The sequence below is a fragment of the Anneissia japonica genome, unplaced genomic scaffold (genome assembly GCF_011630105.1).
Source record: "Anneissia japonica isolate Jap-2015-1 unplaced genomic scaffold, ASM1163010v1 scaffold69_len1423075_cov170, whole genome shotgun sequence".
Classification (NCBI taxonomy): domain Eukaryota; kingdom Metazoa; phylum Echinodermata; class Crinoidea; order Comatulida; family Comatulidae; genus Anneissia; species Anneissia japonica.
Genome location: NW_022748202.1, coordinates 862907 through 876535, shown reverse-complemented (window position 1 = coordinate 876535; position 13629 = coordinate 862907). Strand labels below are relative to the sequence as shown.

The 13629-nt window shown below is 33.2% G+C and overlaps 1 protein-coding gene across 4 annotated transcripts; it reads left to right on the top strand.

The window, feature by feature from the left end:
* The first annotated feature begins 499 nt into the window (after positions 1-499).
* LOC117120737 (ras-like GTP-binding protein Rho1) lies at positions 500-13237 on the top strand. Of its 4 annotated transcripts, none has more exons than XM_033265807.1 (4): positions 500-647; positions 6939-7104; positions 10080-10229; positions 11341-13237. In XM_033265807.1, exons 1-4 carry the CDS (start codon positions 610-612, stop codon positions 11611-11613), a joined length of 627 nt encoding a protein of 208 aa, XP_033121698.1. In that variant the 5' UTR covers positions 500-609; the 3' UTR covers positions 11614-13237. The 4 variants fall into 4 exon arrangements, with proteins under 4 accessions (XP_033121698.1, XP_033121701.1, XP_033121700.1 ...); XM_033265810.1 differs by lacking the exon at positions 500-647 and adding an exon at positions 3468-3596; XM_033265809.1 differs by lacking the exon at positions 500-647 and adding an exon at positions 3960-4117.
* The last annotated feature ends 392 nt before the right edge of the window (positions 13238-13629 follow it).

Sequence of the window (13629 nt, the reverse complement as noted above, 5' to 3'; positions counted from 1 at the left end):
TATTTAACAATACATTACACAAACACAAACACACCAACATGTAATGGATTAGGCCTACTTCAACCAGCTCACTGCTTGAACTTGTAAGCCTGGTTATCATAAAACTGCGGTAGATATTGTTTCCATTAGATTTATTTAAAGTCATTTAGGAGGTGGGGGTTATTCGAGGAAAAAATAAATGCCTCATGGGGCGTTTATACGATGGAGGTGTTTATTCCAAATGAGGCTCCAGCGACGTTTACTCAAAGCGGGGCGTTTATTCGAATAAAATACGGTATAATTTTATTTACGGTATATAATTTTATGGAAATTTATCATTATAATGGTTGCAACTCATTAGGCCTATTGAGCTTATAAATGTTTACTAACCGCTTGAGCGGATACATCGATAATTATATCAGTGACGTTCATTCCGTTCTCGTCCCTGGTTCATATTGACCAATCAGGGCACTTTTAAACACAGATATTTTTAGACACTCCTTTTGATACTACTTAAGGCAAAGTTGTATAACTGTAGAGAGAAGACAACATTTTCCCAAACTATTTGTTCATTGCTTGTGCAATATAAGTTAAAAATTAATTCCAATATTGTGTCTTTCGGAAAGTCATATGGGAGTGTGCGGAAGCAAGCGTCTGAAGACAAGAAGGTAAGTGTAACTTTGACTAAAAATTATGTGTTGCTTCCGTTCTCCGTGTCGCAGATCTTTCAAGGGTTTTTGAGTTATTATTAATGGACAATGTGTGTCTTGTCTGATTCACTCTTGAATTTGAAATGAAGCTAGAAGATAATCTTCCATTGAAAATGAACAACTTCTTAGGCCAGTACTAGTATATGAATTTTTGTTCATTTATTTTTTAACCTTTAAAATAGGGCTACTTTAAAGATTTGTGGGGATCCCCGACAAAACGTAGTCCTATAGATGCTGTGGTAGAGAAATTTGAGTGTAGTTATTTTGCAATAACTCCCGGATCAAAACAATTTCAGATACAAGTAAACTTGGGCATGCTGGCCCATGGAAAGGCCAAGGAGAGGGGAATGGGAGCGTAGATTTTGGAATCCAGTGGATTTGATGTAATGTAAATTAATTTGAACTATTTTCTGTAAATCCTCTCATAATACCTCCAATTGAAACGAGACATTGGATAATGACCAGGAAAGCGAGAGAGAAATAACATCATAAGGCCATGGTCCGGGGTGGGCTATGTGTCCCGAATGGGGACTTAGCACTGTCGAAGTTTTGTGGCTCTTATCCGGTTGAAGAATAAACCAGTATTCGTGAATGTATTATTTTTTATAGGGCCCTTTTAACTCTTGAATTGCAGATCCGTGTCTGTTTACAGAGAAATAGGACCCGTGTAAATTTTCCCTTCCCTTCATCCTAAATTGTGAATTATGCCTCCCTAACCGGCATGGAATAAGGCCTACGGTACGTCCTGTCCCCATGGTGCCAACCCATGTCCTGTACATGTTGGGGTTTCAGTTGAGCTCAGTTTTGTACCTCCCCCACTGATGTCAGTGGTAATACCAGAGGCAGTCTTCTAGCATCCAAATAGATGCAGGGTCCAACTGTAGTTCTAGGTAGGGGAGGGGTGGAGATTCACCTGAAAATGAGTTCTTTGCCAAATTTTACATATCCCTTCATACAAAACTCTCAAAATGTATATTATACCAGTGTTTTGTGTAATGTAACTGTGTGTTGGATTCGTCTCACTACAGTAGTAATTTTGCATGTGAATTTAGGGCATGCTTGATTTTTTTAATGCCATGCGTCGGGCACTCGGACCGAAAACTGGTAGGAGGGAAACTAAAGCCTCTGTTTCCTCCTCCCGCCATGTTCAAAGCTTTAACTTTTGCCTAAATATACAAAATAAGAAATTAATAAATTAATTTACCTTAATTAAGTATTGGTACGTTCTATATTTATTTTTTAATGGCCGCAGGCAAAATAAATACGTCTTATTGTTTTGTATTTTCAAATAGGTCTAGGCCTTCTATTCTGATGGAAATAATTAATGATTAATAGTAGGCCTATTAGTACTAATCTTAAAAATAGTATTTCAAAATCAAAATATTGGTCCCAAAAAAAATTACATTAACATTAGCAATCATTGCACATAATTACAAGGATAAAATGTTGCATACAGTACTTTATACGGTACGCTTTACGCATGTTCTTATTATTTCCCCATCCAATATTTTTATCATACCTTTGTGATTTTATTTTTTGTTCTTTATTTCCATGTCTTTATTGATGTTTTCCCCCTTTGATCTGTTGGTCTAATCAACTATCAACCCTGTAGGTCGGGGGTTTGGGTCCCCGGTCGTATTGCAGAATGAAACTTACGTAAATCATGGAGGTATAATATTTTTATAATTCTAATTTCATACCATGCCATGCGTAAACGGCAGCTTATACTGTGGTCAAAGTGAAAAATCGGAAACGATGATCGTTGCCATCACTAACGACGAGGACGTTGATGGTGATGATGATAATAATTATTATTATAATTGATGCCAACACTGACCTCGGTGATTTTATTTCTTCTAAGATATTTATTTCAAATATCGATATTGTACTTAAATTTAATGTATGGCGTAGAGCACATTTATTATGGGGATATTAGCGGAATGAAAAATCTAAACCAAAATCACGGAAAAACAACCGACAATTTGTCATTAAAATTTGCTCAACAATCATAATAATCGACCCACTTCCATTAAAACCATCTTGTTATTTCGTTGATTTTTAAAATTTTACTACAGTATTTTCAAGTTTTACATGAAAAACTTTTTTGGTTGTGTCATATTCTGCATAGGAAATTGGCTAAAATAGAATTTTCTTTAATATTAAACAATTGTTTAGCTTTTAATTTCCTTTCTGTTTTTTTCTGTCTTTGCCTTTGTTTTACTGTTTTCTATTCATAGACAGTACTGGAATGTTCTTTTCATTTGATTCTGGGTGCCATTATAGTCACTTTTCATTTTATATTTTTTGATATTATAACGGTTTTATTTCATTTATATCTTGATGTAACTTTGACATTTTTAGAATTCATTCAATGTGCTATTAAGGCCTATTATCGTTTATTTCATGGTACTTTTCGAATGTTTAATATATTATGTTTTTATTCGAACATTGTTAATTTGCAATTTAGAGTAGCAAAGTTCAATCCTAATTGGAAATGATGCCATGGACTATAATTATAAAAACACTGGTATAGCACCCATCGCCTACATCATATTCAAAATCAGAATCATCGCTGTTTTTAGCCTGGTTTTATAATGAAAAGATACATATGTTTCGTTGGTCCAATTGTGTTGAAAATTAAGCATTGTTTTGATTTATATTTGTTAATGACGTTGCGATTGCTCGATGACGATTGGTACAGTATTTGCCATTGTAATGTCATATGCGGAAGCTGTGGGTTCTAACGCTGGTGTTGTCCAATCGGATTGCGAGTTTATTTTGGGAACACCTCGGTATACATATAAAGTGACAATCTTCAAAGTGACTTCAGAGAAGCAATCGAAATACCTGTGCACTATATATCAGGGATATATTTATTTCCAGACACCCGTGCAATATTAATAATAGGTATGTGACTGACTACAGGAATATTTTATTTACAGTATATTATAATCAATAGGCCTTCTGTGAATAAGTTTAAAGTCTAATGTAGTTGTTTAACTTACAGAAATGTATTTAAATATTCAATAAATATTTAGCTGAAGTGAGTTGATAATAAGCAATTAATTTTATTACATCTGAAGTATTCTATTTAATTAAAAATAATAATAATAATAATAATAATAATACACGTTTCCTACTGTATAGTGCAAATTTATTTCCCCTCAATCAAAATGGAACGGACCATAAATATTTTTAACCAATCAATGAAGGCAGTAAACATATTTGCATTATTATCCCAGCATTCTCTGGTGATGATGTCATCAAATTTTGGGGTATCGTAATTGCTCAATAGAAAGTCCCCTCCAAGGCTTATTGAGGTGTGGCCATTATTGTTATCAACGGTAATTTTCTTAACATTGGGGAAAAGGGCAACTGTTTTGAGTGTACGGGGAGATAGTTTCCTGGTTGATAAGTGCTAGTTTATGGTAAGTAGTAGTGAGCGAAAAACAACAATTCAAAGGATACCTTTTCTTGAATATTGTACCTGTTGGTGTCTGTTAGTGTTAAGGGTATGTTTTTGATCACTGTGTAAATTTAATTCTATGATGGTGATGTTGAGATTGAGATTATCCCGGAAGCGGACGACCGGTGGCGCGAGGGTATTTACGTCGGAATATGTTTTTTTAACCATAGAGGCCTATTTGCCCGTTCATTGTTGTTTTAACAAAGAAATGAAACGATATTTTTATTAATTAAATTTCCATGCGATTGTGTGTTTATGTTGATAGAGTAAGTACAGGAAAATACGCTGTTAGTAATTTGTTGATGCTCGTATTCTCAACGGCCATGGAGGCCGCCATTTTGAATATGATGGTCATGGCCAACAACAAAATGGTGGTGTTGGTCAGGGTGTATACCAACACATAGTCGTACTTTATTTTGGGTGGGGCTCCTGATTACTCTGAACTACGGACATTTATCGTCACAGAAAAGCGTTTGTTTGATTGGAAATTTCATGTTGGATAGAAATATCTATTTAGTTCAACTTTTTCAGGTTCATTTTGTGGTTTTAAAAGTTACTTTTCATTGCTATTTTGTGTTGTGTGATATCAACTCGAACTTGCACTGCTGTTGTGAGATACTGACTACTTGTGATGTGGTGTGTCATTGGTGCACATCAGGGAGTTTCTACAACATTCTGGGCTTATTAATCATTTTGAGGGTATAAAGGATATAAAAAAATTTGGGTTTAATTGCTCATCATTCATAGCCTGTAGAGTTGGATCTAATAATAATGGTGTCGTAACTCAATCGTATGCAACATTTTCACAATGCTGAACACAAATTCAGTGAAAATAAACTTATGCCAAAAGAAATATAATAGTTTGTATGTATGTCGCATTATTTTTTCCCACATTAATTATTATTAATTTTTTTGGGGTGGGGTCATTAACAGCTAAACATACACAGCACTTTCCCCAACTGTTGAAGAAGGGATATGGAGATGCTAAAATCTACACAGAAGTCAAGTTTTTTTTAAATGTATATTTATGCAGGCCTAAATTGTTTGCAGCAAATATTCCAGTATACAGTATATTAAGCCCAACACTTTGTTGTTTTTAAATTGACACAGACTTGTTTTTTGACCAAAGTGTTGGATCAGCTGTACAGGGACCCCTACAGCTTGGCTTTCTTCCTAGCAAGTTGTGTGACACTGTTTGTATAGTACAGACCACCTCTGTGACCATACCTGTACTAACAGTTAATTATGGACAGACACCAAGAGTCCCATTTACATCTGATATGTACTGTATGTTATGTGTACTGCACTTGGGCCTTCAAGCGCACATGACCAACAAAAAGTGGTGCACTATAAATAGTCATTTGTTTCATGCTGTAAAGTGTATCATTTTCACAAGGGTACAGTAAGAATTAACTAAAGTAAAATTTGCATCGAAAATAAATTTTCGAGTAGATGCGCAGTTGTACAGTAACACTACACATTTAGTCTTTAAGTATTCTAAAAATTTGGGACAGAAATTGTCCCTTATTTTTTGAATGTTAGACAGATTTTATTAGAACAGGTGCTATGCAGTATTCTCTACACTGCTTTCAGTTCTAAATGAAAAGTAGAATTTAAATGAGTGACAAGTCCCTTTAAATGTTGCCTTTAAACGCTGACTGAGTTTTTTTCCTGGATTATTAATGATAATTTATGCACTTTAGAGATTGCGTGCAAAGTCAGTGCATTGGAAGATTAACTCAAATCTATTGAATTGCAAGCCCAGTTAACGAAGGCAGTAAATAACCATAATTTTGTCATTGTATTGATTCTGGTGAATATTATTAATTTTAATAACATTTTTAATAGGAATAAAAGCAATTTATCGACTAAAATCCAAGTAGTTGTTGGCTCGTTTTGTCTCTGTTTTTAAAAACTGCTTTTTTAAAGTTGTTATATATTAATAATTATAAAAAAATAATTATTGTTTTTATTTTATGAAATTAAATGAACTCCAAATTTCCCTTGTTTTTTCTTAGCAAGTGATCTGAACCTTCTGTTTCAAGTATCAAATTTTCTTTGACAAAAAACTGTTTTGTATGCTCATATATTGTCATGATGTACCTATATATGGAGATGATGTAATGTCATCATGACCATTTTTAGGCATGTCCCATGTTTTTGTGAAGAAAAATTTGATAGCATGGACAGGGCTTACAGTAGGTTCTGTTCTCTGCATCACATGACAGTATTTTTAAACGAAAATAATGAGAAAAAAAAAACACTCGAGAATATCAGTTACCATAGATACAAATGCACAATGAAATATTATGTTAGTCTTCATAAGTAGTCCCTCTGTAGCAATTATATAATACTCAACTCTTAATGTTGTTCACATAATATTTTACTACTGGTAATAACACAGTGTCTACTGTAGGGACATCATGGGCTTTACAGTTATTGTTAAAAACAAAGTTATAATTTTGCAAATGAAAGAATTCATTGGGCCGAAAAATGAAACAATGCATGTCACATTCCCCGCTTGTGTACGTGTTTCACTTGCCTTTTCGCAAGACAATTTCTACGTCCCATTTTTACTTTTATTGCCATTAAATAAAGCAAACAATACTGTACTGTGTGTATAAAGACAATCCCTTTTATAGCAGTAAATGCTTTTCAAAAAATATTTCCTCCTGATAGTGTTTTTGTCAAACTGGAAAAAAATCATGAAATATCTAGATGTTATATCGATCAACATACTACCTGCAAATGTAAAATAAATATTAAATTGTTTGTCATTTCAGTGATTTTCCAATGGCGGCTATACGCAAAAAGTTAGTGATTGTAGGTGATGGTGCCTGCGGAAAAACCTGCCTTCTAATAGTTTTCAGTAAAGACCAGTTTCCAGAAGTATATGTACCTACAGTGTTTGAAAATTACGTGGCTGATATTGAAGTTGATAATAAACAGGTAAAGATGTTGTTTTGGTCACATTTATTGATATCGTACAATTGTGAACTTTGATTTTGTTTATCAAATTGTAACTTTAATTCATATGGATGTATAAATGATCATGCAAGACCACACTACACATTTTGTTTATGGTTAGTTGTATAAATAAATACTTTCTAAATGTAACTTTTAAAATAGGGATATAAATGTTTGGGGGAAAACAGTGATGGTTATAATAGGTTTTATTAAATGTATAAATGACATACCAGCGCACACTACACATTTTGTTGTGGTTATATAATTAGTTTTTAAATATAAATTTTAAAATAGGGTTATAAACTTTTTGGGGGAAAAAGCGATGATTGTGTTATTAAATGTATAAAGTAAATGATTATTCAAGCACACATTTCACTTTTTAAAAAATATTTCCTGGTTTATTTTTAGAAAAAATTAAAGGGTATTCCCAGATATACGTTACTCTTTGCTCTGTTTTGTTAAAATTTGGATGACATAGGACCCAATTTGTATAATATGAGTGTAAACATAATAAATTTAATAGTTCAAATAAATAATTACAACCATAGTCATCTAACCAGATATGTAACTTTTTGTGAATATAGATAGTGTTTGGTATGTAAGCTTTGTGAATATGCTTTTGGTATATCCCATTATAGTCATCATATATAACTGAACAGCTACTGTTCCTGGTTTTAATTCCGATCTGATCTGGATTCCAATTGGAAGTGTTATTAAACCTGGACTTACTCATGCATGACGATGCAAAGACCCCAACTGAGAACTGAGTGTTTTAGTAGCCACACCCATAATTTATATGGAGCTTTTAGTCACAAATGTGTGTCACTGCCCAGTTCCAAGTGTGCAGTAAACAATCCATATTGTGACACAATTTCTTTTTAAATAGGCCTACACTGTAGGAAGGTAAATACTGTAGTGTGACATTAAATACTTGTAGTTGGAACTATGATGACGAATACGTTCTTCTATGTCAACCTTAACCAATTTTATTGTACTTAGCAAGAACGATTTACTATTGTGATGACTTTTTTTTTTTTTTTCCTGTTTTGCAGTATAACCATTCTTCCTGTTTTGCAGTATAACTGTATTTTGCACTTACTCTGTAATGGGTGATTTTTAAAATTGTAATTTTCTTTCAGCCTAACAGCCTACTCCATCAGGTCTTTCCTTCACCTTCAGATATAAATCTAAAAAGAAAGCCCTTATATATATTTTTAATTATGTTCACTCTGGATACTCCATCTGTAAGATTGCTTTGCCAAATGTATCTCCAATTCATAACATAATTTCCATCAATTTGTAACATGAACATTCACTCATCAGCATTATATTGTTTTTATTTATTTATAGAATTTGTTTTGACAATTTTGAGTATTACTCATCTCTTTTGTTTTAAAAATGTTTTCCTGTAAAACTATAATGTGGGATTGTTGTTAAGCTCTGTCAGATTATCCAATTTTAATTTTAATTTTATCCATATATAGTCATGATGTACCTATATATGGTGATGATGTGATGTCACATGACCATATTTAGACACTGTATATCACATGTATTTGTCAAATAAAATTTGATAGTCTAGGCAGGGCTTTAATGATTCAGTGATTGTTTATAAAGCTCCCTGTTGTGTCCCCATTGACCTTGCCCACTAAGCCATTTTGAATGATATTTGATTGATCTTTTAAAAGTGTGATGGTAGTTTGTGAACCATTGCACTCAGACACAGGAAGGGCTTATGTGACAATGTGTTCCCATGAAACATAAAGGTTAAAAATCAGCAAGTTTTCAGCTTTTAACCAAAGTGTATATCCTTTCCTCCTTTTTTTTTATCTTTAACTAAAATAATAAATAAAAGTTTGATATAATCATCATCATCAAAATATCTAACCATATAACCCAACTTATTTAGAGCTAATTATAGATTTTAAGCTTAACATAAAAATATTTTGGGAATTTTTCCAGAATTATATTGGAACATGTTTCTAAATTTGTTACTTTTGTAAAGTTTGCTGAATCCGTATTATTATTATTAAATGTTTATTATTGGTATTAAATGTTTGGAAAACCTCCAATTCATTTGATCTAATCTATGAAATGTAATAGGAATAGTTACTGGTGGTTATAGTATTAATTATTTCTGTACAGTAGATTTTTTTTTCTGTTGAAATATTTCTTTATGTGTGTATGAACAGAAGTGAAACCCATTCCCACGCACATAGCTAATAATATTACAAGCATTAACTGCGTACTTATCTTGCATTGTTGTCTTAATTCCCATTGTTAGTGTATAATAAAGTAGGTTTAAAGTCGTTGGGCTTGTTAGTTATTCACCATTGTGTGCTGGTCAGGAATTCCAGTCATTTGTACAGTAGTGCAGTACTACGTGGTACAGAAAAATACTGTTGTGATGTTGGGTGTGGGCATAAAAATATCTTAAATTTATCATCAATAAATTTCTTTTTCACAAAATAAATTGCAAATACAAAGTAATACCAATGTTGTATTATACAGATTAGTACTAGCTACACTCATTATGTCTTACTGTTTCTCTCTTATAAATTTTGAAGTTATAACTCATTTAAAAGGAACAAATAAGTGGTTAACTTTTACAATAAAATACTGATCAAACTAAATTCACTGATTTATTAAAAGACCAAATAGTCAAAAATTCGCAAGTTCATTACCAGCCATTGTAGGGTGCTTTCTAAAAGAATATAGGTACTATTTTTGAGGATTGTGTTTTTCTGTCAGTTTTTTAACGATTTTTTTGTATATACTGTATTTACTTCATAGACTGCCGATTCATTTTTTTTGCAGTACAGCAGACACCAAAAATCTGAAAGAAAATTTTACATAAAAATGATGAAGACTAAACTAAAGAATTAGTAAGATTAATACAAACAATTGTAAAGTTTGACATGGGGGTAATAAACTTGTGAATTTGTATTTAATTACAGGTTGAGTTAGCACTATGGGATACAGCCGGACAGGAAGATTACGATAGGCTTCGACCGTTGTCATATCCAGACACCGATGTTATTCTCATGTGTTTTTCCATTGACAACCCAGACAGTTTAGAAAATATCCCAGAGAAATGGACACCTGAAGTAAGTTGATGCCTAGTTTATGAAAATGGTTGTTGATAATCAATTGAATACTAGTTAGGCCAAAAAATAATTGTTGTGTTGCCCTTAATTGGGAAAAATCGAGATTGTCGGTTGGTCAGTTTTTTTTTTTTTTAGTAAGACTGTACCTGAAGTAGGATAGGCCTCAAACTGCATTCCCTATTATGAGAACCCTAGGCCTCATAGGCACCGCAATAGAATGATGGCAAGCTTGCCAAACAAAAAATATTCAAAATATGACGGAATAAATACTAACCCAGTTTATATTGAAGTAAATTTAACAAAAATAAAACATCAAATAATTTGTGTATCCGATGCACACAATCACTCACAGGCAGGTCATCGAGCATAACCATACTATGGCTATGAAAAATGTCCAAACAAGCGCCCTCTATGTAATACAATCAAAGTAAACTTGGGAAAAAATGTAAGAAACTTTCGTTCATAGTTGGCCGAGCCTAAAATGTCTAGCTATGTACCGACTTTTTTGAAGCGATGGCTAAGCCTGTTTTTATTTATTGTCAAATATACCATAAGGTAATGAATACGATTTTTGATTCAAACAACCACTAGTTGTACAGTAGTAAAGAATAGGCTAGGCCTAGATCTGGTCGTGGCTTGACAGCTCAGCGCGAGAGAGCCAAAGATGTGTGCATACATTGTCGAGCTCAGTTCTCAAAATTATGCCTTCTATTTTACCGATTTTGTTTGTGCATCTATGGCCCATATTTTTTTTTTTGCCTTATACATTTTGTTTGGGTAAAGTTTAGTTAAAGCAAATCATGCACTTTTAATGGGCTGTGGTTAACACTGTTTGTCAGCATAAGTGTAGCAAGGTTAAGGTTGTTGTATTCAAGTTTAGCTTTGGTGTCTGGTACTGAGAAAGGAAGAATATTTATTTTTCCCTTTTCCTCTCAGATAGACTCAGTGCAGTATCATCAAGCAACAGAAAAAAAAATATGTTTATCATCTGAAACTTTGATTAACACTTTAATATCACCTTTCAAAATCTATTTCCTCGTTAGATGTGAAAGTTTACTCGCCTTTAATATATATACAAGACTTTTGATATTATTTTTATTACTTTTTTCAGGTAAAACATTTTTGTCCAAATGTTCCAGTAATTCTGGTTGGCAACAAGAAAGATTTGCGTAATGATGATAACACCAGAAAAGAATTAGCAAAGATGAAACAAGAGCCTGTAAAAACTGAAGAGGGGCGCGCCATGGCAGACAAAATACAGGCATTCCAGTACTTGGAATGCTCAGCGAAAGCCAATGAAGGTGTACGAGAAGTATTTGAGACGGCTACGCGTGCTGCACTTCAGGTCAAAAAGAAGAAGAGGCCAAGGTGTCGAATTCTCTAATCTGTTTGAAGTGCTCTACTTTTTTTTTTTAAATCGCATCCAACACACAAGTCGCTGAGGCGTATTACTGATACATTGCCACGAACGGCTTGCGGATCTTTTTCCATGTACACAAACATCCCAGTTTCCATTTTGTCGCGTGGCCATTACAGGACTGAACAGTAACTGTTGGAATGTTTCCAAACTGGGGGAATAGTGTCCTTATCATGCGAGGCTACAAAATACTACTAATCCTGATTATAATTAATAGTCTTTTCTCCGAGGGGATATCTGTTCTCCGAGGGTATAGCTATGTGGTATTTGCTGCTCTAACTGCTAGAGGCATAATCAGTTTATTTTGTAGTATGTGTAACTGTGTGTATGATTAAGCTACAGTAAATGGATGCATTGCAGGGACCATATCCTAATGGTTTAATTCTTGTGTAAAATGTAGGATAATACTTTCATGTGAAATGTAATCTTAGTTATGGATCCTTGAATCTGCGTGCTTTTTTTTGTTTTTTTTTTTTTGTTGAGGTTCTCATACAATTTTTTGAAATGTTCATATCAAAACAATACTGTACACTTTTTGTTATAACCCAGATGTCTTTGTATTGTTACTTTGTTGAACCGATGATTAATAATAGATCAATAATTTAATTTCTCTTTTTCTACCGATGTTATTTAATATCTTGAATTAATTTTTTGTCAAATCACTTAAGGAAATGAAATTATTAAAGTTGATGTATCCCCTTAGAAATCTAGATTATTCCAATGTAATATCAAATCTAGTTTCCCCTAAAACAAATTTCAAATATGAAAGGCACACAACATTATGGTGTTGTTTATTGAAGTTGTAGTAAATGAGACAAAAAGTAGTAGTTATAGTTCATAATTTGTTTTTGTAACACTGAGTCTTGTAATCAAATACTCAGTGTGTTTGGTTTACGTACAATAGAATGTCCCACACGTACACATAAGCCGGTGGGGTAGATTACTAACTTAAATTGGTATCTCTTTTGTTTTTTGTACAGATAACGAATGCAGCCTGTGTGAAAATGCACTATGATCCTTGTGGATATTTACCTTATCCATGTGGATATTTTTATTATTGTGTATCAAGATTCTAAATCTCTTACTATTATTATTATTATCATTATTATTGCCGTTATTATTTTTATATTGTCATTTAATACAGGAATATTAGTATGGAAGTAGTAAGTGTCGTAAAACCTGGTTTAATTTTATTGGTGAATTAAATCGTTTGCCAATGACAGTGACTGGAGTTGTAGGGTTTGCTACTGAGGCTGATAAAACAACCATAAGCTGGTGAAGGCATGGAAAACGATCTCCAGTTTCATTCATTGGGAATATTATATATCATGGCTAACTGCCTTTTAATTTGCCAATGTTTTAAACAGTCTTTGTTAATTTGGTAATTAGCTAATTAATAGCAAAAATAGTGTCTTATAACACACACCAACATTCATCGATATTATTAAGTGGCCCATGTTTGCGGGAATCTTATAAACTTTACTGGCAATATATTGCCTGTTATTAAGATTGTTGTAGTCAAAAATATTTCAGCCTGTTCCCAGTATTCTGTGTGAAATTAAACGTCAAAAAGATATGCTTACTTCCAAAATTGTTGTCTTGTTTCCTACTTCATGTCTTCATTGTTTTTTAACAATTTGTTATATTTTTATTAATACTAGTACAATCCAGATGGGGATTGGCGGCAGGAGCTTGCATTCCGTCCGCCACATAGCAGCAGAAAAAAGTCTTCCCAAAACGTCCAACTTACCATAGTTTTGTGATTGCGGCTCTGTGCACCACACAATCATCATTATTGTTGTGTCCTGTATTTAGTTAAACCGGCTTCAAATTTAGCTAGGTGCCACTTGAAGTGAACATTAAAGATTTTTCTGAAGGTGATGTGCGTGAAAACAGCATGAGGGTAATTGCGTAACAGTAACGACTTGACATTGACAGTGTGAGAGCAACTGCAACAGCGTGACAATAGCTGCGTGAAAGTAA

Excerpts from the sequence above, each read along its gene's own strand:
- LOC117120737 (XM_033265807.1), top strand. The coding sequence starts at position 610 with ATGGGAGTGTGCGGAAGCAAGCGTCTGAAGACAAGAAG. Across the intron at positions 648-6,938 it reads AAGCGTCTGAAGACAAGAAG|TGATTTTCCAATGGCGGCTA; the intron begins GTAAGTGTAACT and ends TTGTCATTTCAG. Across the intron at positions 10,230-11,340 it reads CAGAGAAATGGACACCTGAA|GTAAAACATTTTTGTCCAAA; the intron begins GTAAGTTGATGC and ends TACTTTTTTCAG.